At 38.5% G+C, this 22,641-nt stretch overlaps 1 protein-coding gene across 2 annotated transcripts; it reads left to right on the top strand.

Annotated features, from left to right (window-relative positions):
- The first annotated feature begins 370 nt into the window (after nucleotides 1–370).
- On the top strand, nucleotides 371–22,280 carry slc22a15 (solute carrier family 22 member 15). 2 transcript variants are annotated; one of them, XM_041789479.1, is made up of 13 exons: nucleotides 371–502; nucleotides 4,019–4,168; nucleotides 4,271–4,403; nucleotides 6,492–6,656; nucleotides 6,863–6,992; nucleotides 7,216–7,276; nucleotides 9,259–9,425; nucleotides 11,907–12,047; nucleotides 12,815–12,900; nucleotides 14,637–14,745; nucleotides 14,833–14,905; nucleotides 17,105–17,263; nucleotides 18,026–22,280. In XM_041789479.1, exons 1-13 carry the CDS (start codon nucleotides 419–421, stop codon nucleotides 18,068–18,070), a joined length of 1,503 nt encoding a protein of 500 aa, XP_041645413.1. In that variant the 5' UTR covers nucleotides 371–418; the 3' UTR covers nucleotides 18,071–22,280. The 2 variants fall into 2 exon arrangements, with proteins under 2 accessions (XP_041645413.1, XP_041645414.1); XM_041789480.1 differs by lacking the exon at nucleotides 11,907–12,047.
- Nucleotides 22,281–22,641: the final 361 nt, after the last annotated feature.

The following is a 22,641-nucleotide window of genomic DNA, read 5'->3' as shown; positions in this document are numbered from 1 at the left end:
GAAAAACAATAAACTAGATGAACACACACGCAATAGAAACTAAACTGAAAAAAAAACTCGAAAACAATAAATATGAAAACTGATAAAAAAAATCCCAAACGATCATAATCTTGGTTCACAAGATGGTATGAATTATAGGATTCATGTGCTTTATTTGGACAGAAAATTTGTCAAAGTGTGCAGCAACTCTTAAAGGACTTATGGACGGAACGAAGCCTTAAAATGGGAATGGGCTTTTAATCAAAGTTTACTATGTGAAGTGTATGGACCTGTCCTGATTTCATATAAGCAACCCATGACCATAGCCCATGACGCAAGCCCCAATCCGGAAGTGAGCACAGATTACCCTCACACAGTTCCTCTCTTTGGTGGCGATGTTAACCCGTAGAGCAGTCCAACTCCTTCCACCCCACCTGGGATGGATTTAGAAGAAGCGCTTCAAGTAGTCGGCGAGTTTGGACCCTACCAGAAGCGGGCTGTGGCTACTCTTCTTCTGACACAGGTTTAAATGCACAAATATGCGGTTCGTTAATGTGAATAAACTCCAGGAAGCGCCCCTGCTTTACTGTTGCCGTCAGCTAATGAAACAGCCGTTAGCGCGACGTGGCTCGTGGGCTCTGCTAAAGCCCTTTAAGAATCTGACTCTCTGGAGCCACTACACAAAATGCATTTTGATATTTACCACTACTTCAGATTGAAAATATGTGAGAGAAACCAACGCCGAGATTGGTATCTGCAACGTCCGTGCGACACCAGACGGCCAGGAGAAAAAAGAGAATCGTTTTGCTTGTTTATCGGCCAAATTATTAACAAGGCAGCCATAACCTGAACAGTATTTCCAAATTTCAACGATCTGTTTAGTGAAGAGACTACACAAAGCTTGATTGGTATGAATGAATCATATCAACCACCTGCCATTTCTTTCGCTTTGACTTATCACTGTATAATTCCATGTGCAAGATAAACGTTGTATGAACTTTGTCAAGAAACAAGTAGATATTTCTCAAGACTTAGCAATAAAAACTGCATAGACACGTCAGACCTATGCCGAGTTTATGTAAATAGTACACATTTTGAAATTTTATTTCATACAATGTCGTATTAGCTTTGAATTATCCCTTAAAACCAAATAACCTAAAATGTCGTCATATTTAAAGGGAGTTTGTCAACGCGTCATTAAGACTAAACTGCCATCTTCTTACTAGCAGCAAGCAAACCTCACAAAACTGAATGAAATACAATGATTTGATAATATTACCATGGTGTTGTTTTGATATCTTCCAGATTTGTTTGCTCTTTTCATGTTTTTTTTCCATTTTTCTACAGTAAACAGTGAGTACTCTAATAAGCTTTTCTAATGAAAACCCAGTGCAAAACACATAAACTTAGCCCAAAAAGTAAGATTTGTGTTTAGTAGATTATTAGTTTGTTGTAGCAGTGTTTCTTGGAAATAACTCTTCTACATTTGAAAAGCCTGTGTATTTCCATTTTAAATGGTGCCACATTTGTAAGGAGCATGAATTTGTGGGCTGAGCAGCAGAGCTGAGTATGTGGGTTGTGCCCATGAAAAATGTGCCGAATCTTCTCCGCCAATGCCAAACAGCTAATTGTGCGGTTTCGGTTGACCCTTGTTTTGAAACCCCAAGATGACTGTTTCCTCACCCTATCAGCACAGGAGGCTGCCTTCCACAGATTTGCAGTAAAGATTTGCAGGGTGATATGGCAGATGGCTCTCTGCCCAGACAATCCAGAACAAACTGCAAGCAGCCCATTTCTGCTCTCAGGGCTGCCAGGAGGCCTGTTATGACTGCACTTCCCCGCCAGGCCTGTTTGCAATGGTGTTGCTGACACCAGTGCAAACTCACAGACAAAGCTATGCTGGTTGCTGCTCTGATAGAGTGACATCTTTTGGTGGAAGCAGTGTGATGGTGTGGGGCGGCTTCTCCCTCACTGGCAAATGAGGCTTGTCATCATTGGAGGCAATCTCAATGCAGAGAGATATCGAGATAAGATTCCAAGATCAGTGGCAATCACATATCTCCACAGTCTGGGACTGAACTCTATCCTCCAAAATCTCAGTGCTTGCTCCCAAAGAGTGGCATTTATGAGAGACTACCTCCAGAATTTGGGAGTGGAGAGGATGGAATGACCTGCCAGCAGTCCTGACCTCATTGAACACTTGTGGGATCAGCTTGGGTGTGCTGTTCATACCAGAGTGACCAACACAACCACATTGGCTGACTGCGACAAATGCTGGTTGAAGAATGGGATGCCATCCCACAGCAGTGGTACCAGACTGGTGACCAGCATTAGGAGGAGGTGCCAGGCTGTTGTGGCTATGTTCTTCCACACGCTACTGAGGCTCCTGTTTGTTAAATGAATAAATTGTTCAATTGCCAATATGCATTGTTTTTTCAGACTTCAGTCATCCAATCCACCAAACAAGAGTCAGTGGCTGAATAGGCTGTTTGGCATTAGCAGAGAAGGTTTTGCACATTTTTCATGGGTGCAACCCACAAACTCAGCTCTGCTGCTCATCCAACAAATGCATGCTCCTTACAAATGTGGCACAATTTACAAAAGGAAATAAACAGGCTTTCCAACCGTAGACGATTTATTGCCAAAAAGCATTGGTACTACAAAGGAAATATCTACCAAACACAAATTTCCTTACGTTTTTAGCCAAGTTTAGTTTGGTACACATTTTACAATAAATACGAGAAAATATATGAAGTCCTGATATGAAGACGTGCCTTTGGGTCTACGGATACAAGTTTGGCTGTGACAGCTAGTGTAACGAAGATTTCTGTTTCACATTATCACCCAAGTTGATATAATGCAGCTGAATTTTTCAAAAATAGCCATCATTAATTGCACTTTTTTTTTAATGACTAAGGTGGGATTAATGGACTAGTGTAGCCAAATAGGCTGTGGATGAGTGTGGCTCTATAGGAAGAGTCATTTGTCTTGATCGACAGCTCTTACAATCACTTAACCAGACACTTAACTCCAAATGCACTCCCTGCTGTGTCAGTGGCTTGTAAATGTGAATGGATGCTATGAAAGGGATTAGTTCATACTGATGGGCACTCTACATAGTCTTACACCATCAGTGTAAATAATTGAAATAATCTAAGATAAATTGATAAAGTAGTGCCATGTCATTAAAAAGCAAATAAATACATATAGGGACCACAGCACCATTAAACAACCATACTCAACCAGTGACTCGCACATAAGTCAGCTTTGGGCCATAAAAACTCAGATATGATTGTGACATACCACATTAATCTATCCCTCGTCACGCATCAGTCACTTTGCTCAGCTTGCATTTGGTGTGCGGGTACAGCTAGCAACAAAGGATAAATATTTGAGCGTGTCCATTTCATCAGGTGATGCTAGGCCCAAACCAGCTAAGCTGAGGAAACATGATGACAGCTATCTCGAGTTTGGTTTTATTTAGAACAGTCCAAAGTGCGTTGTGTGTCTTCATGTGTTTGCAAATGAAGCCATGAAACCCACCAAGCTAAAGCGTCATCTGCTAACAAAGCATGCAGAGTTTTAGGACAAAACAAAACAAAAATTCCGATCAAAGGGGGAGGAAAACCTCCTTCATAAAACACAAATGGTGAACCTGACCATATCCTCAGAAAAAGCAAAGAGGGCTTCTTATTTGCCTGCTCAAAGGATTGCAAGTAAGAAGCCACACTCAATTGGACAATGGCTTGTATTCAGGTTGAAGAGTTTAAAATACAGCATCTAGGATTACAGCATCTGGGAAGTTAACATATGTTTAATCAGCATGAGGGTTATGTGGGGGTCCTTGGAAAATGTTCTGCCCTGTAAGGGGTCCCTAGTCCCCAAAACTCCTGTTGTAACCTCATGGTCACATCCCTCTATAAATCTTTTTTTTCATGTTTTTAGACCATGCCGATAATTGCAGTAGTGGTGATGGTTATGCCAGTAGCCTTACCTCTCATAGAACTGTCTTTGAGCCGGAGTAATCTGTGTCTTTCAGCTGTATATGGCCTGTCAGGCCATGCTGATTGTCCTGATCGGATCTACACCACAGTACCGTATTGAGCAGCAGAACGAGGCCCCATCCAGCCAGCAGGAGCTAATCCAACACATTACCTTTACGGAAGACATTGACTCCATAGTGACTGAGGTGAGGGAGCCGGGGTTCACATTCCTCTGATTTGACATGTCTTGTTTGTATCGTTCAGTCAACAAAGCATACGTTGTTTTTACTTCTTTGTGTGTCCCACAGTGGTTTCTCATCAAGCAGCAGGCCTACAAGGTCAGCCTTGCAGGATCACTGTTCTTTGCAGGGCTCCTGGTGGGGAACATTGTCTTTGGGCCACTCTCGGACAAGATCGGAAGGAGGCCTGTCTACTTGACAGGTGAGGAAAAACAAAGATAATGAAGTATTTGTGAACCACTTTGATTTGTGACTTAGAAGTTGAGTTTTCCCTCGTTTTACAATACCTCAGATAGTATGCTAAATCTTTTTAGTGATGTTACTGCCCATGATGGGATGGTTCCGTGATTAACCTACTGTGAATATTTAACTGTTTATAAAACAGTAAAAAAAAAAAATTAGATGCTCTCAACCTTATTTATGTCACACAAATTTTCACATTTATTTAATTCTGTCAAAATAAATGTACCAACATGCCAGATCCAGATTCTGTCAATACAAGGCACACTGCTTTTATCTACAAGAACCACTAGAATAGACACTTGAAATAAGTTCCCACACAGTTAATGCTGTCACATTTCTTACATTGCTCTGTATAACAGTCTCACTGGAATAAATGTAATGCTTCAGGAATCCCACAAATCCCACACCCTGAATGAGGTCACTGCAGTGAGGTTAACACGTTCAGCAACAGGATAAAGGGAGCACTGGCTGGGTGTCAGTGCTCCCTTTTATACTTTGACTGTAAAATCCCCCTACAGCTTTAAATAGGTCATCAAACTAAAACTGATGTAAATGTAGGATTCTTTGCAGAAGAGCATAATACAGATCGATGCCACAGAGTTAAACCACCTGTTATATAAACCAGTAATCTTTTGCTTAGCTTGTCAGGGAAATTTCTGTAACCTGATGTTGTTGGTGCATTGTGTTATGGTGTTGAGTTATTTCTGCTGTCGGCTGTTTTTATTTGTTTGTGGTATTGTTTTCTCTCTCTCTCTCTGCAGTCAGTTGTATTTCACATGCTGTTTTTTCTGCTGATATATCTAAAAGCTCTATTAATTTTTCAAGCAGTAGAAAAAAACATCTATTAGAAAATTAAAAAGCATGTATTAGACATTAGCTATTTCATACAAAATTCAGTTTATCAGCCTTTATGCACACCTTAAAATTTACTGAGGGGCAGCTCTTATTCACAATTATATCTAGTTAATCATGAAGCAATAAAAAGTCAGACAGCCAACCATGTAATAGAACAGAAGAGAGATGGTTAAACAGATTTTAAAACACCAAAGAGGAGGATTTTGATGTAGAAGTATTAAAGGTAGAAAAACAGATGTCAAAATAAAGCAAAAACATTTGCTAAAGTCAAAAAGCTCAATAATAAAAAGAAAAGTCAAACCAATAGAATACATTTAAGTAAAACAGTTCAGCATAGAAGTTTGAAGGTTTAATTCAAGAGTCTGAAAATCTCTTACAGGTAAAAGGAGATGTGTTACAGCCTCAGTTCCTATAAAGCTGGTAAATTATGTAAAATGTAAATAAAAACAGAATGTGATGGCTGGCAAACATTTACACACCATATTTATTTAGAAAATAGCACAAAACAACATATCAAATGTTGAAACTTAGAGTTCATTTAATTATTTGTCCTTTTTGATTTTGATGCTGACATGACGTTTAAGAAAATGGAACAATGCAAACAACAGACTGAAAAAGCCCTAAAATGTTTTTAAAAAATACAAGTTTTGGTATTTTGGTATACCAATACCAATAATTAACCAGTTCAGCATTGATATGGGCAATAAGGTGATGCTTAGAGAGTGTTATTAAAAGAAAAATAAATGCAGAAATTCTTGTGGATATGGAGAATATAACCCTTGCCTAGAGTCGCATCCCACTTTTAAGGACCTGGGGTTGTATGTTGTCCCAAAGAGAAGTGAAAAGTTACAAAAAGTAATCGTCCTTAAAACCTTTTTTTAAAAGGCAGCCAGTAGTATTTGAAACAACAGTGGCCTAAGGTGAGTTATGCACTGATGTCTCTTAAAGGCGTTAAAATTCGTTAATTTAGGAGGTCAGTCTCAAACGGTTGACTCTCTCAGTGTTGGACCTACAAGGAATATAGGAATGCTGCAACTTGTCAACCCAAGAATGACTGATTTTTAGAAATTATTCAGTTTTTACTTTTATTTTTCAGCTCAAAACCTGTTAACCAAAACTGAATTTCTTTCCATAGCTTCTTCTCATAATTCTCATTTTTTTGTCCATATCTGTCTCACTCTCTGTGTACCAGGTCTGTTTTTGGAGGTCGTCTTTGGTTATGTGACGGCATTTGCCCCCAGCTATGAGGTCTTTGCCGTGTCCCGTCTCCTTGTGGGGTTGATGAACGGCGGCATTGGCCTGGTGTGTTTCGTTCTCACTCAGGAGTATGTGGGCAAATCCTACTGGGCCATGACTGGTATGAAAACACCAAAACATTTCTTTAACTTATTAATTAAGACGTTTTAACTTCTTCTTTCATATTGTTATAACACTGCAGGGATTGTGTTTTATGACAACTGAAAGATATGATATTACTGTTTGAGGAATTAATTTATTGCAGATTCATTACTCTAACCACGGCTGTTTCTTCACTGTTGGATTAAGTTCTCTGTTTCTATTCAGGAACAATGACCAGCATGTTTTTTGCTATTGGCATTGCCCTGTTTGGAGCTTTAGGCTACTTAATTCAGCCATGGAGGAGTCTGGCCACGGCGGCTAACTCATCTGGTGTCCTTTTCTTCCTGCTGTCTGTGTGAGTCACTACCTGCAGCCAGAATAAGAGAATATAAATACAAAGTGGTGGCTTTTAGTGAAGCCCCCCCTGCTTGATGTGGATAGCAGCTGGGACACAATTTAAAGCAAATAAAGCAGAAGTGCATGTGTAATTGTTTTAATCTGGACTATAATGTTTTCTAAGGCAGTAAAAATCATTTTGGCTCATACTCTTTTCTCTCCTCTGGTCTTGTTTCCTTCAGCACTCTCCCAGAGTCTCCTCGTTGGCTGTACTGTCAGGGTCGGACTCAGCAGGCTGAAGAGGTAAGTAGGACGGAGCTGATTTTCAAGAAATATTCCACCATTTTTCATTTTCACTTTCCTCAAATCAGGTCTTTGAGACTGACTTCTAGAAATGAAATGAAAAAGTTATCAAATCAGATTTGTTTGTGTAAATCTCTATTAACAGTTCCTGCATTAAATTCAGAATCAATGCAGAGGACTGAATTTTCGTTTGGGAAGTGTTCTGTTCATTTTTGTTGTTGTTTGATTGTAGTGCAAGTAACACTAGCATTTTATTCTGATTTGGCTATGTAAATGGATAGAATGTGATGGGCCATAATGCAATCAGCAATCACCAAAAGCAATCACAGGTTAAATGAATGGATTCATACGGATTAGTGCATGCAAGTGCAGGGAGAATCAAGTACAAGATGTTGTTTCTCAATTTTGTGCATCTCCAGCTTTTAGTAAGACAGGACTAGCTGGTGGGACACATGACAAATGCAGATCCATAATCTTTACCTGTATTACACCTAATATATAATGCCACTGTTGATTTAAAACTACAACATGTCATATTTTTGCAGTGTAATGCATTCAAAACAATGACTTCTATATTTTATATACATAAATATGTATTTATTTTTTGTTGAGGCCTTGCCTCAAATATTTCCAACATTTTTCAGAGCTAGAAAAATTCCTGATTTGGACAGTGTCTTATTATGGTGGCTGTCATGATGGAGCCACTGTGACGGACATGATTTTTTGTAGTTGGTAAAAAATGTTGCATAACAGCAAAACTGCTACAAAATGCAATGGGAAATGATACTGGCAGCCTCCCTTCTGTTGTTATTTTTCATCAGAGGTTGAAAAGTAGATGATTGTTGTACTCAAGTAGATGTACAGTTACTCTGGTTAAAATTTACTCAAGTAAAAATAAAAAGTATTCCATTTATACTTAAAGTTCTGAGTAGCTACTGAGGAGCTGCATGGTAAAATATGGTTTGATGAGAAGATCACCATCCTTGTTGTTCTGGTGAAGTCACACCTCCATTAAAAGTAAAATACAAAGCATTAATTTAACTCACCTGGAGTTAAATATAACACTTTAAAATGTCTGTGTTGGTCCACACACATATAGTTGCACTACAGTTGTGAATGTCTTTGATATTTTACAATATGATAGAGCTGCAATAACTCTTGAAAATCTGTGGCAAGGTGGGTCTCTTCCGGCAAGATCACATCTGAGTGTCAACCTCATAGCGGTGCAGTGCATACTGATGAAGAATATGCATGTATGCTCCTAAAAGATATCGATATATCTCTAAATCTTTTGGGAGTACCTCAAGCAGGCAGGGAATCTTACTCAGTGGATAACTTCACTCATGGTGCAAAGTATCTCACAAAAAAACAATGCGATCTGGTGTGGAATCATTCTCTTGCCAATGTCTGTGGCTTGTTTCTTGTTTTGCGTTGAGGACTGTGTTCAACAAAACAGCATGTCATATGGTGTATTAACTACATACTGATGAACTTTTTGGCTTTATGAATAGATGTCTCATAATGATGGTGAAAAGTGGTTAAAAGTGCCTTTCCTGGTTTGTGTTGTAAGCTACCCACAAAGCATTCTGGGACTGCTTTATTTCGTCTTTATTTTAGGGCTGGATGAATTTTGGCAAAGACGTGTCATTTTTCTTGACTTTTTTAAAATTTCAGGTAAAAAATACAAGCTGAGGAAATGCCGGGGTGAAAAAACACAAGAGGTTTGAGAAATACATTTACAGTGTTGACTTTATGTGGCACGATATATAGTCTCTTGCAGTACAGTGCAGTGTTTATCTAAAAAAAGGAATTTTGCAGCTTTTTAATTAGTTTAACATAATGGGAAATTAATAAAACCTCCTTTGATCATGTATCACAGACTAAATCCTAAAGAAATCTCTCCTGACTGTAATTTTTTTTCTCAGTTCAGCCAGCCTGTGACACCAGTGAATCACAGACCTAACATATTCATGTCTTTTTAGGTCCTGCGCTACATGGCACTAAGAAATGGCAATCCTGCCAAAAATCTGATGCTACAGCGTGTCACTGCTGCTAAAGCCGGTGACCAGGACAAAGGGGCCGTGGGCATCCTGCAGCTGGTTATCCATCCAGTGCTGCGCTTGAGGACCATGGTGCTTATGTATATCTGGTGAGTTCACCACCACAGGAAAAGAAATGCCAGTAGCTGTAGCCCCAAAACTGCTGAAAGACCAGTACCCATGGGGTCTTAAAAAATTGATTTAATATTCTCAAATTAAGACCTGAAATCTGATTTTAAAGTCTTAAATTTGTCTGTAAAGATTGTAATTTTTTCTGCTCTTTTGGATTTAATAGCAACCATACAATCATTGGGGACATTAAGTCTTACGCCAGTGTAAGTACATGCGTCATGTAAATGACAGTAGAGTGCATGCGTGCTGGTGTTAATCAGCTGTCGGGAAACTGAACTTAACAACCTTACTGTTTACAAGCTGACACGAGCTCCTCGCCTCACTGTAAGAGCTGATGGACCTGTTTTAACTGCAGTGAGCAGTGCATGTGGGATTTTTTTAAAATCGTGTTTGTCGTGTGTCTGTAATCTTGTTATCTATCCAGAGAAAATGGAATAGCAGCACCAGAAGCCAAAGACATGCTTGCATTTGTTTCAGGTTTGTGAATATGTTAGTAAGATTTTGCTGTAATCATTAATGAAAGCTGCAGATCCCTTGACTTTTACACTTGTTAATAAATTTACTTTAACACTGGTGTAAATACGTGTCAAGCACCCAGTGTCTTTTTCAGAGCACTAAGACAGTAGTTTGGCTTCTCTCCAGGCTAGATGTGGCAGGGCTTGGCTCCAGGGTGATTAGTAACATGGAGGAGACTCTTGCCAGAGCATGAACTGAATACAAAGTCCATTTACAGGAGCAGACACATAATGTTGCACCTAAATGAAATTTTTTAACCATCCTAATTATCTTTGTGTAAACTTTTATTTCAGACAGATCTCCATCATCAGTCAGTCTTGCTAGATATGGTTTTAACAAGAAAAACTCACTTTTAGAAATCATAGATTTTGTTGTTTCCTTGGGTTGTGTGTGATGTCTCAAGAGCTTTATGATAGGTTGGGGGGACACTTTGGTGGTTATAGGTTATGATTTTATATTCCTGTACAGTAGTTTGTATTTGTGCCACTCTCAGAAAAGATAGACAGAGAGAGGACAGAAATATATAGAACATACATGACACAACAGTAGCAAATCTATATGATATTCTGCTGATAAACAGTTTATTCAGATCCCTTCACTTTGTCAATTTTGTTATGTTGCAGCCTGATGCTACGATGGTTTGAATTCATTATTTTCTCTAATTAATCTACACTCCGTACCCCACAATGACAAAGTGACAACATATTTTTATTTATTTATTTATTTTTGCAAATTTATTAAAAGACAAAAACAAAGTCAACCAAAGAAAATCTTGGTTGACTGAAATTACACCCACACACAGACCAATCGATTGGTTGTGCAGGTAAAAAAAAATTAGCTTAATCCATAACAGGCTTTTCATTGCACCCCTTAGTAGTCTGGATGACCTTAAAAATCAACATAACAAGCTTTATGAGGCACTACTGATTGTTTTTATCCTCATTTTGTTGTACTAACAACTGACTCAGAGACCATTAGCCTGCACCTATCTTTAATCCGTGATCACAGGATGATGACTTTTTGGCATCATAGCCTACAAAATATCCTCAGAAAATTTTTGTATTAACTTAAAACAATAGCTATTAACAGGATCACTTGTTCCAGCTGGCGCTGTGTCATTTATGAGCATATATCAGACCACATGCAGCGTTTATTTAATGAGGTGAAGGGGGAAAAGTCCGCTGGTTGTGGCTTAATGACAAAGAGACATCGTCTTTTCTCTCTTCGCTCTCTGTCTGCCCGTAACAAACGCTGACGTGAACATTTTAATCTGATGATAAACAGGCAATAATATACCCCATATTTACCGACTGGTGAACAGGTCAACAGGAGTTGGGGCTCTGATGGAGGACAGAGGAGACACTCAGCAGTGTCACTTCAGTAGCCTACAAAAAGCCTGCATCTTGGTGTTGAGTTTTTACACCCTATTTTCACTAAAACTTATATTTTATGAGTTTTTTTTACCCACTTTGAAGATCTTTATTAAGCTTTAATCTTTAGGATATTTATTTGATGAGCATTTCAGCCTCAGTTAGCCCCTATTGCACTTGCAGGGAAATAGCCTTGATCAGAAATGAAACATTTCTCTTTCCTCTTAATGGAGAAGTAGCTTAGTTTAATCTGTTTATGCTCAAATAGTCCCGCAGTTGAAATAGCTGTTGTGCTTCCTGTTGAAGAAAGAGTTTACAGTGAACAAATTTTTCTGCCAGTAAAACAGAGCATGTGTACAGAAAATAAAAAGAAATGTGAGTGAAGTATCAAAGATAAGCTCAGTGAGCGACAGATGAATGATTTACCAAAACAAAGAAATGCCACAAACAAAAATCCTGTGGATGGAAGTATTCTTTTTAAATTGTAGTTTCAAACTCAGCTGTAGATTTTCTCATGTTTTTGAACATTGTCACACCTGCTTTTAAATGTGTGTATTTGCATGTGTGTGGCAGGTATGCGTGTAGTCTGGTGTATTATGGTCTGACTTTGGGAGCCAGTGAGACGTCTGGTAGCCGGTACATGAACGTAGCCATGTACGGCCTGGTGGAGCTACCTGCCTACCCCCTCTGCATATACTTCATAAACAAACACTGGTGAGACACACACATCAACACACAAAACCAGTCATGCCCAGAAGCAACAAAGCTCTTCTCTGCCAATTGTGGAAGTAAAGAGAACAGTACTTTTAAAAAAAAATGTGCTGAGAACATGAAATGCAGAAGCTTTAAGCTGTGTTGCTACTGGGGATTTCTAATCGTGCACTTTTACAGAGCTTTTTTCCCCCCTGAATGTGGGCTTGGGATTGTTCTGTCAGCAGGGAAGTGGCATTTGGCTGCTTTGATCTGTCCTGTGTTGTAGAGTAGAGTGTCACAGGCTGGGTGTTGGCTTCACATTTGACTAAATTATTTGTAGAAGTGGTTGCTGAGTGAATGATTCATGACTAGGGATAGCCCAACCAGGTTTCTGGCAGCTGATCACCAGCCACCCAGGAGTTAGATCAGCCAGTCACTGATATGGTACCAATCAAATCTTGTGTTTGATATATCAGCTGATTCAGTCAGTCTGTTTAGCTTTGTATTGTACTGAGACTTCCCACAAGTGGAAGAGTAATCTGATTAAAGGAGCAAAAAAAGTTATCCTTATTTAGTCAACAACATGATTTTATTTTGTTCATCATAGCGGTACAGTAACCTCCTGAGGAGCAATGAAACAAGTATCCTGCATTAAGGTAGCTTAATTATTTATTCATATATTACACGTGTTAAATTCACGTACACGGTATATGACTAAGCTTAGTTTTACTTTTTTAGTTTTAGCCAACTTCTTTGTTTAAGTGCTTGTTTTGTGTGTTCTTTCACAGGGCTGGAAGGAGGAAAAGCATGGCCAGTTTCTTGTGTCTGGCTGGCTCTGCCTGCCTCTGCACCATGCTGATCCCTGAAAATGCAGGTGAGACACTAGTCATCTTTAGACTGCAGTTCTGCAACAGTGCTCAGGAAGCCATGCCATCATTACAACTTTGCACCTGTATATTGTGTCTGCAGTGATGTAGTATTGGTATCATGGTTAGTGATTTCACAATGCATTACTGTGCTGTGGAAGGACAAGGGGCCCAGTGTGTGAACACACACTTGAAGCTCCATAGCCATGCACACAGGGCTGTTATGCCCTGTTGTCTCTGGTGTTATACTGTACAATGACACTGTATTCCCCTGCATCTTTTTGGCTGTCTACACACTAAGAAATTTAAGACCCATTTTGACCCGGCTGATTACATGTCCATATAATCTTCAAGAGTGTGGCTACAAATACAATTATTTAAGTTAAGCCTCTTTGATCTCAAATCATAAATATCAAGATTCCAGATATGGCAACCTCAGTGAAATGTCCACAATAGCCAACAGCCAATAGAGAGTGAGCAGAGCGGCAATAACCTTTACAGCTCACAAAAATTTCAGCAAACATTAACACAACTGTGCCCCAGGCTAAGTGGCATATTGAAAACAAAGACCAGCTTGTAGAATTAGGGCAACGACACGTGGGCCTTTATTATGTGTTATGCATAAGACATACCACAGTATGTTGGTTGTCTCACAGATTTTTTTCTCTTTTCTCACGAATAAGGTTTAACCAACTCGGTTTCTATGAGATTTTGTATCTTTTAAATCACCTCTGTGAAATCAGTATTACAGTAGCAGCTGTGTGGCCTTGTGGTCATGCTGAATCATCCAGTAAATGCATTCAAAGGATTGTAGCGTGAAAAAATGGCGAAAACTGCCCTTATATCTGAGGTCTTCCACACTTAAAATTGGCTACAATTTGTAAACCATCTAGTGTGTAGCCTCACCATGTCCCTTGATAGATCACAGGCAGAACAAATTTGTCCCACCAGTCTGCCTCCATGCATTACATCTACATATAATAGGAGCATATATATGCTGTTTAGAAACTGACAGTGAACAGTCAATATGCTTTGGGGCACCACTTGAGGGCTTCACTGTGGAGAAAATGATGCAAGTTATATTTCCTTACTGGCTTTTTTTTTCACCACAGAGCAAAACCACAGTATAAGCTGGTTGCTTTCATGCTGTTGTTTTATCATGCGACTGTGGGAACATGTGGGTTTCTATTCACTTTATAAATTCGCAGAGGCAATATTTTAAAGCAGTAAGGCTTGTTTTACTTTTAGATTTTTTACATTCTTTCCTGGTAAAGCAATGTGGTCACTCACTTAGATTTTACATGGAGTTTGGACTGAGTAAAACTTCGGCTTATCGCTGTTGTGTTTGGGGAATCTAGAACTTAATGTGTATTTAAAGATAATGCTGCAGTCCTGAGGAATGGTGTTTGGGCTTTCACCAACTTCTGCAGACATATTTGATGTATGACTGGGAGGGAATTTCCACAGTGGACACAAATGAAAATTCCTGCTCCACTTGAATAGGTAAAAACTTACTATTATTTTTTTGTTTTAAATATCAGCTGCTCTGAGGGCTTTCAGAAGGACATGTTTTTTTTCCTGTAAACTCCAACTAACCCTTCTAAAACCCAACACTCCTCAAGTGTTTGTTAACCCACCCAACATTCTCTTCATGATGTGTGCCAGATGATAGTGAAACGGTGTTTATTTCTGGGTGTGACCGTTGACAAAATAAAAAATGAGTCAGTTTCATTTTTATTTCCAGGGATGTTACTGAGCGTGACGTCTTTAGCACTGCTGGGGAAACTGATGGTCAGCGCAGCTTTCAACATCGCTTATGTCTACACATCTGAACTTTACCCGACTGTGATAAGGTGAAAATGAAAATCTAGACTGATTTTTCATGTTCATGTTAAGTCTTGAGTGTGTCTCATAAATGTTTTTGTGTTTGTGTGTTTCAGGAACGCAGGTTTGGGTGTATGCTCCATGTCATGCAGAGTTGGAGGAATCCTTGCACCTTTTGTTCCCTCACTGGTAAGAGTATTTAAATGTATATTCATACAGTTTACATCATCTTTCACTTTCTCCCTGTTCATTCTACATGAAGTTAAAGGATCATTTCAGTAGCATAACTTTTACTGGCTGACAGTTGGATCTAGGACAAATGCAATGTGATTAATTTTGTTTTCTCAAATAGAGACGAAAAGGTTAACCTGACATGCCAAATAGGCTGTTTGAAATAAATATCTGCTGCATGGATAGATTTCCCATTCTTCTAGGACAGCTCCCATGGAAAGCGTTTTGAAGGGCAGGACTTTTCATGAAATTCTTGGAAGGTGATTGGAGGAATCTTCTGTCCGTCCCATTCACGACTGACCAATCAGAACGACAAGACAAAATTAGGTTGTATGCGTGCGCTTCTCCTGAACTGACAGGTTACCGCTGCTGTAGTTGTGAATGGCGAAGTTCCTTGAGATGGAGTCTCTGTCATAATTTCTTAAACAGTTTCATGTTTTTGGTGTTTCTGCAGCTTATAGCCACATCTTAAGGCACATCATAGAGCAGATCTTGCTTTTTAAAAACAATTATTTAAGCTGGGTTGTAAAGATCATATATGTAATCTGAAAGTATGAAAATGATCAAAGAGAGCTTTGAATTTGTAATCGGAAAGTAAAGTAACAAAGAGCGTGCAGTGAACCAAGGCTGTTTATCTCTGCAGAGCTTCTTAAGAGCTGTTTCTACAGTGTAGGAGTGTAGGATCAAGTTTAGGCAGAGGAGGTGTCTTTTCTTATTTAAAAGCATTTACAGCCTTTTCTTGTCTTCTCTTTTTGATCACTGGTAAATTGAGAGGAGCATAACTGAAGGGATTAAAAATGAACACTTAAAGAGGTGTAGGGGGAAAAAAGATTTTTGTTCTTCAGTCAGTACTTTCTCCCTCAGAAGCTGCTAGTGATTGTTTTCTTTCACTTAAGAAAGACTTAAAAAACAGAAAGAATCCACCAGGATAAAAATGAGTCAAGTTTAAACTTTCAAATAAAAAAAAAAACGTCAGAATTTTTGTTCATCTTACCATGTATACATAAAATATACTCTCACCAATCACTTTATTAGGTACACCTGTTCAGCTGGTTAACTCAGATGTCTATTTACCCAATCACATGGCAGAAACTAGTGCACTCAGGAATTAAGACATGGCCAAGATGATCTGCTTTCAATGAAGCGTCATAATGTAGAAGAGAGGTGATTAAAGTGATTTTGAACGTGCCATAGTTATTGGTGGTCTGGCAGGCTTTTTGTTGTTTATGCCAAAATCAAACTGAAAAATCTGAATGTTACAGCAGAATTCAAGACATATCACGAGACCAGACAATTTTTCTCAGTCTTTTACAGTCTAATTTTTGTGAGCCCATGCAAATTTTAGCCTCAGTTTCCTGTTCGTAGCTGACAGAAGTGGCCCCCGCTATGGGGGGTCATTGTGACTTGCATAGATTGCCAGCAGAAATATTCAGATTAAACCGCTAAATTAAACTAATAGTTGTTACCTTTCACATCTCTGAGATGTAAAACACTTACATACAGTGACACCCGGTGGGAGATTGTTTGACTCACACAACACTTTGCTAAATCACAAAGTTTACCCATCTTTGAGACTCACCTTCAGGACAGATTTCTTAAGAGAAGTAGAGAAACTTTTCATTTTTTTTTTTTTTTTTGCAGTGTCTTATTAGCATTTCCTGTGTGTGCTCACTGCTAAGAGTCTGTCATTTGCATTCGTACCAGGTCTTTCAAAAGACTGACACTTTTAATCACATCCTTGTTATCATTTTTGAATCTTTTATGCCATTCTGGACTTTTCTACCATCTTAAACTAAGGGTTATTGACTTCTTGTTTGGATACAGACCTGCCTTTGTTGGTAGATCCAAGATTTTAAGATTTACATAGATTTAACCACAGAAAAAGGAACTTGTTGTGGATCTTAAAGGAAATAAAGGAACAGTAAAACGGTAAATGTCTGATAACACAAGGTACCGGTGAGCTGTGCTTATCTCACATCACCATGGCTGCAGGAAAATACTGCAGTGGCTGAAAAAAGTTTGTTGAAAGGGACAATATATCATGTTTTAAGAAATAACATTCATTTGGAATAAATGTTTGAAATAGGGCAACATTTCTGTTGACAGCACTGCAGATAAATGTTGTTTTTCTGATGTTATTGTTTATATGTGTTGCAGCGAGCTCTTCATACCTCCATGCCCTTCACAGTGTTCTGTCTGAGTGGTCTGTCTGCAGGCTGCCTGGGCCTCCTGCTGCCTGAAACACTTGACAAACCTGCAGCAGAGACACTGGAGGAGCTCAGCAGCCCGACGAGCACTAGAGTGCTGGAGAGCAAGGTGACAGGAAACCGAGCTGATGCAGACAATCCTAAGTATTCACCCCCTTGTATGTTTAGCCCTTGCATTGACTTTATAAATCATTCATGGTCATTATAATTTGGATTCCTTTTTTTACTCACTAGTCTACTTCTTGCATGGTCACTCAGTTTGTGAGGATGGCCTGATCTAGGCAGATTTACACGTCATATTTCTTGATGATGGATTTACCTGAACTCTCAGGGGTGTTCAGTGCCTTCCAGTTTTTTTGTATTCATCCCTTGACTTGTAGTTTCAAATAACCTTTTCTCTAAATTGGTTGGAGTTTTCTTTTGTCCTCATGGTGTAACGGTAGTCAGGAATACTGATTAACAAGTGAGTGGACCTTCAAGACACAGGTGTCTTTATACTACAATCACTTGAGACACATTCACTGCACTCAGGTGATCACCATTTCTTTGTCTGTGAGACCTCTACTAACAATTGGCTGGAGCTCTTTTTAATTAGGTAAGTCACTTTAAAAGTGGTGAATATTTATGCAGTCACTTCACATCATATATTTTTGTTCAGTTGACATTACTTTGTAGGATTTTGTTATGACTTTAACATTAAAAGTTTACAAAAACATCCAAATTAAATTGTCCATGATTGATTTCTAAAATCAACAGAAGGGAAAAGAGGATGAATACTTTTTATAGGCAGTATATAGCATGGTTTTCCTGCTCGCATCTTTTGCTGTTCTTTGTAATGATCACATTCTTTGTTCCTTTTTTTCATTCCCAGGCTCTTTTGTATGAAGATGACAAGTGGCAATCCAACTACAAATGATGCCAGCTCAAACACACCTCATTCCTACTACAAGTGCTGCCTCTAAATGGTGAACTGTCCCTTTAATTAAGCAGAGGGTCTCATCACCATGTTCATTTTTATGTCTGTAACTCTGACATTTCCAATGAAGTGAGGGCTTCAACAGGAACCAGCATCTTCTCCGTGAACTCAGAGCAGAGCGTCTGACCTGACTGTTCCGCTTGAATCTGATTTACAGACAGAAGCCAAACAGTCGAACCACTGCCTTTATTTAATTTCCTCAATATGGTGCTTGTGCCTTACTTGGAGGAAGGGAGAGCACAGATACAACAGGACAGATTTATGACTCACATTCCTGAGAAGAGGGAGTGTCAGAATATTGAACTTGCTGTTTGAAAAATGTGATTTAACAGTATTTGTTGGTGTTTTACGACTTTAAAGCACATTCGTATCACAAGTGCTTTGGTTTTACATGTCAATATTCCTCATACAGATAAGTTACATCTGATAAAGGCCAACATTTCTGCCCTGTACAAAGGATTAAGTGTTCTAACACTGTGCTATAAGTGCTCAAAGGATAAACATACATATTAATATTAATAATATTTAATAAATGTTTACAGTAAATGTAATTAACTGGGTGAAGGGCTGTCTCAAAGAATAGACAATTGAAAACATCAGTGAAGAACAAATAAAGCCATGCAGGAGCAGCAGCAGTCTCTAAATTTAAACAAGCAGATCACCAAATTACCCTTCAGTGTTCAGTGTTTGCATCATTTTTGACAGGAATGGCCCAAAGAGGTCTCCTCTTCTCCAAAACAAACCAAGGCCTGGTTGTTCAAAAGTAATCTAAAGGATTAATGCTTTCAGATACAAATCAATCTTAAACCAAAAATGGGATGCTCATGTAATCGATAAAGCCAGTTCAATCCTGGTTTTTGTTCAGATAGCCCTGTGGCTCCTTTGCCACATGCCATTCCCCTCTTTCATCCCTCTTTCTGATGCTATCTGTTGTCTTGTCTTTAACTATAATTGCAAAAAAACAAAAACATGATATATCTTTAAAAAAAATGCTTGAACAATATGTTTTTACAGAAAGTTGTCATGTTAGATAATTTTTTAAATGTGTTTTGCACTAAAATTCGGTTTATTTTCAGTGTCAAAGTAGTTTATTTACACATTAGGGTTGGTAAAGATATTGGAGGATTTGGTCCTCCTAGTAGGGTTGTCCCGCTACTAGACTTGTGAATTTGGATACTGTAACTTGCTAAAATTAAATGATATGCATTCCTATTTCGGTACCACAGCAACAAATGATTTATCTCCTAAACACCCAGAAGTAACTCAATTTAGTCTAGGATTTTGTTATTTCCAACCTGCACATAAAAAAAAAAAAAAAAATTCTCCAGCAGCACTTGTATTTTTGAGAACAACTCAGTTGGACTGATGCAAAACGCTGGATTAAAATTGTTCTCTAAACTACAGATGCTGCTGGAGATTTCTGTTTGCTTCAAGACTTTCTTCATCGTCAATTCACCTTGGTAGCTGGAAAGGTTGTGCCAGAATTACCTGCTTCAACCTACACATAAGAAAGATTCACTAAATAAGTAACATTTAAAAAAAATAGATGGGGCCTACCTCAAAATCAAACATTTCTTCTGTATTATCAGTAATAAACCAGAGGAAGTGTAAGCAGTGGTTCTGCTCTCTGTATTTTTTTTCTTAAACCATGGTTATCGGTTTTTATGCAGGACTGTGGGGCTGTCATCGGTGCCAAAGTATAATGAAGCTTAGATGGACCAGGCAACATCTCTCTCTCTCTTTATCCACTTACAGCATCGTTAGGATAAAATACAAAGGTATATACTGTATGTTATTTCTTCAAAACTTCGGTTCTTTCACCGTTATTGAACATACAAATAATGGATCACTTGTGTGGTATTGACTAAGTATGAAAGTATAAGAAATTTTGATAACCTACCTCATGGAATATTGCATAAAATAGCATCAATATCAAACATCAGATAAATTGTTTTAAAAAGCAGCTTTGAGGATCTTTCATTTTATGTGGATTTGGCGCCCCCTGTGGACAAATTATATAGTAGGAAATCCCCTTTTAAGCAACAATCCAGATTTGTTAAGCCTTCACTAGCCTCATTCATAAATGTGCAAACACATCAACATTTTCAGAATTTGTCTGGGTAATGTGCATTTGTGACAGCAGCAGCAGTCCAATTTTTCACCCTGACTTTACCTGGAAATTTTCTTTCCATTGTGAAGTAAGGGTGAACAGCCTTGTAGAGAGCAGGAAATGTTAATTAAAATTCAGTGGTTGAGCTGGAAGGTGGGATGGTGTTTATATCCTGCTTGCAGCTCAACACAATAGAGTATACAGGGCCAAATCAGAACGATCTCTGTGTGTGTAAGACACTGCTTCATCGCGTTTTCTGATAGCAGTATCTTTTTCTCATTGTCATAAAGTGTTTAGCTACATGTGAAATTGATATAAAAAATATTATTATGGCACTGTACAATAGAATTCTGCGTCATTCTTCTTATATGTCATGCACTGCCTTCTGAGACTGCCTGGCCCCCTCCAGTCCAGCAGGGATTGAGTCTTCCTGAACTTTTAAAGAAATTTGCAGGAGTGCACATTTGAACAAAGCTTCATATCTACAGCTGTAATAGGTTGATTCAGATCGTTATGTCCTTGAACAAAGGGGGGAAAAAGGTACTGGATTACACAATCCTTGTTTGAAAAAACGTAGATCACCAATTCTGGATCATTTAATTAAATCTTTTGAACAACCAGGCCCTGTTCACTTAAACCAGAAAACAGCAGTGTCAGTGCAAAAATCAGAGTCTCTGGTACTCTTCTGCAAAGCTTTGAGAGCTGCCATCACCAAAGCTCACTTGCCAACTCCAGTCCTTTACTTCATTGAATGAGTGACTTAAAAATGATTGTGTCAAAACTTAAAACACTAAAAAAAAAAGCAGGATGAGCTTGTGTGAATGTTAGGTTGTTAGAGTTTGTATCACAGATGAAACACAACACTCATAAAGTCTGACACTGGTGGACAACTCCGTACTTTGACTGTGTTATCCGGTAAAAATCCTAACATATGCTCAAAGTGTGACATTAAAACTATATGCACCTTTATATATTCGGAGTAGGAATTCTTCTATTGGTTTAAAGAGTTATTCTGTATATTTGGACCTTTTCACACATTTTGGCTTTTCATTTTCAACATGGCTTGTATGACAGACCAATCCAAGCATGCAGAGCAGAGTTCACTTTTACTTTACAGTTAACGAACAGCAAATACAAACTCCTAATGAAAACAAAGTAGCACTTTTCTTGTAATAAGCTCAAAGGTGGAGACAAATGTCGCAGGAAAAATCAAACAGGTATACTGGTTTGACAAGTCCTGAATGAAAGATTTGAAACAGAACTGTCAACACAGCCACTTCAGGTTAATTTAGTGAATTGCAAGAGTTTCTGAAACATGAGTCACATTGCACATATGTCCTGTCAGATATGAATTTCTGAAAACCCTTTACACTTCCAGAATCTGAAGAGAGGGTGAATCAATTCTCACAATTGCTTCTATTAGGAAAGGAAACACTAGCAGCAGAGCTGAATAAAAAATACTTTCCAGTAACTAAAACAAACATAGATTTAAAAACAAGCAAGTGAAATAGAAGACCAAACATCTTATATTTCTATAATTATAGAAAGTATAGTCTTTTTATATTTAAGCCTGGACTCAGTCAGGAGTTATAATTTACCTTCTGTGAAGCAAAGTTGGACATATTTGTAATTTGTGGTTGACGGCCATTAAAACAAAGTTGATTCCAAGCTGAGGGATTTGTGCTTATTTATTAATTATAAAAACATTTTGAAACAACAAATCTGTGGTTTCAAAATATGTGAAATGAAATGGCCTATGAAAAGTGAACATTCATTCATTTGCATTCTTTCAGACAATACATGGAAACACTCTACCTCCTGTGCCTTCAATGGTCAATATAATATTTTCATATTTATCATGCATTTGAAACAAAAATGCTGCCTGACATATTTGAACTGCCTTCATTTTGTACTCTGTATACAATCATACTTGTACAATGTGAATCATGTTAGATACACTGTATGTACTTTGATATGGGTCTATGAAATGTCAAATGGTCTGTTTGCCCAAAGAGCAGTAAATAATTCAAAACATCCCAAGTCCTGGTTTCAGTGTCCCAGTTTGTTCCCTATGATCACCAAAGTTCAACATCAGAAGAGGTAAAGCACCATTCTGTGAGTCATGTGAAAACATTCACCTAAGACAGGGGTGTCCAAACCCTTTCCACTGAGGGCCACATACAGAAATATATTAGGATGGTGGGGCCACTTTCATATTCCCCACCATGAGGATTTTAAAGTTAGTAAGACCAATCCCATGTAAGTTAATACATGTTTAGAGACTGAGTAGGTCTAACTGGCTGGTTAATGGCTGACAGGGCAAATAGAGAGGCATTTTCAGGATTTTTGGGAGCCAATCAGATTTTCTGGGGGCCCATTTAGCTCTGGCTACCACTGGCTC

The sequence above is a fragment of the Cheilinus undulatus genome, linkage group 6 (genome assembly GCF_018320785.1).
Source record: "Cheilinus undulatus linkage group 6, ASM1832078v1, whole genome shotgun sequence".
In the NCBI taxonomy this organism is placed as follows: Eukaryota; Metazoa; Chordata; class Actinopteri; order Labriformes; family Labridae; genus Cheilinus; species Cheilinus undulatus.
This window is presented reverse-complemented; position numbering and strand designations above follow the sequence as displayed.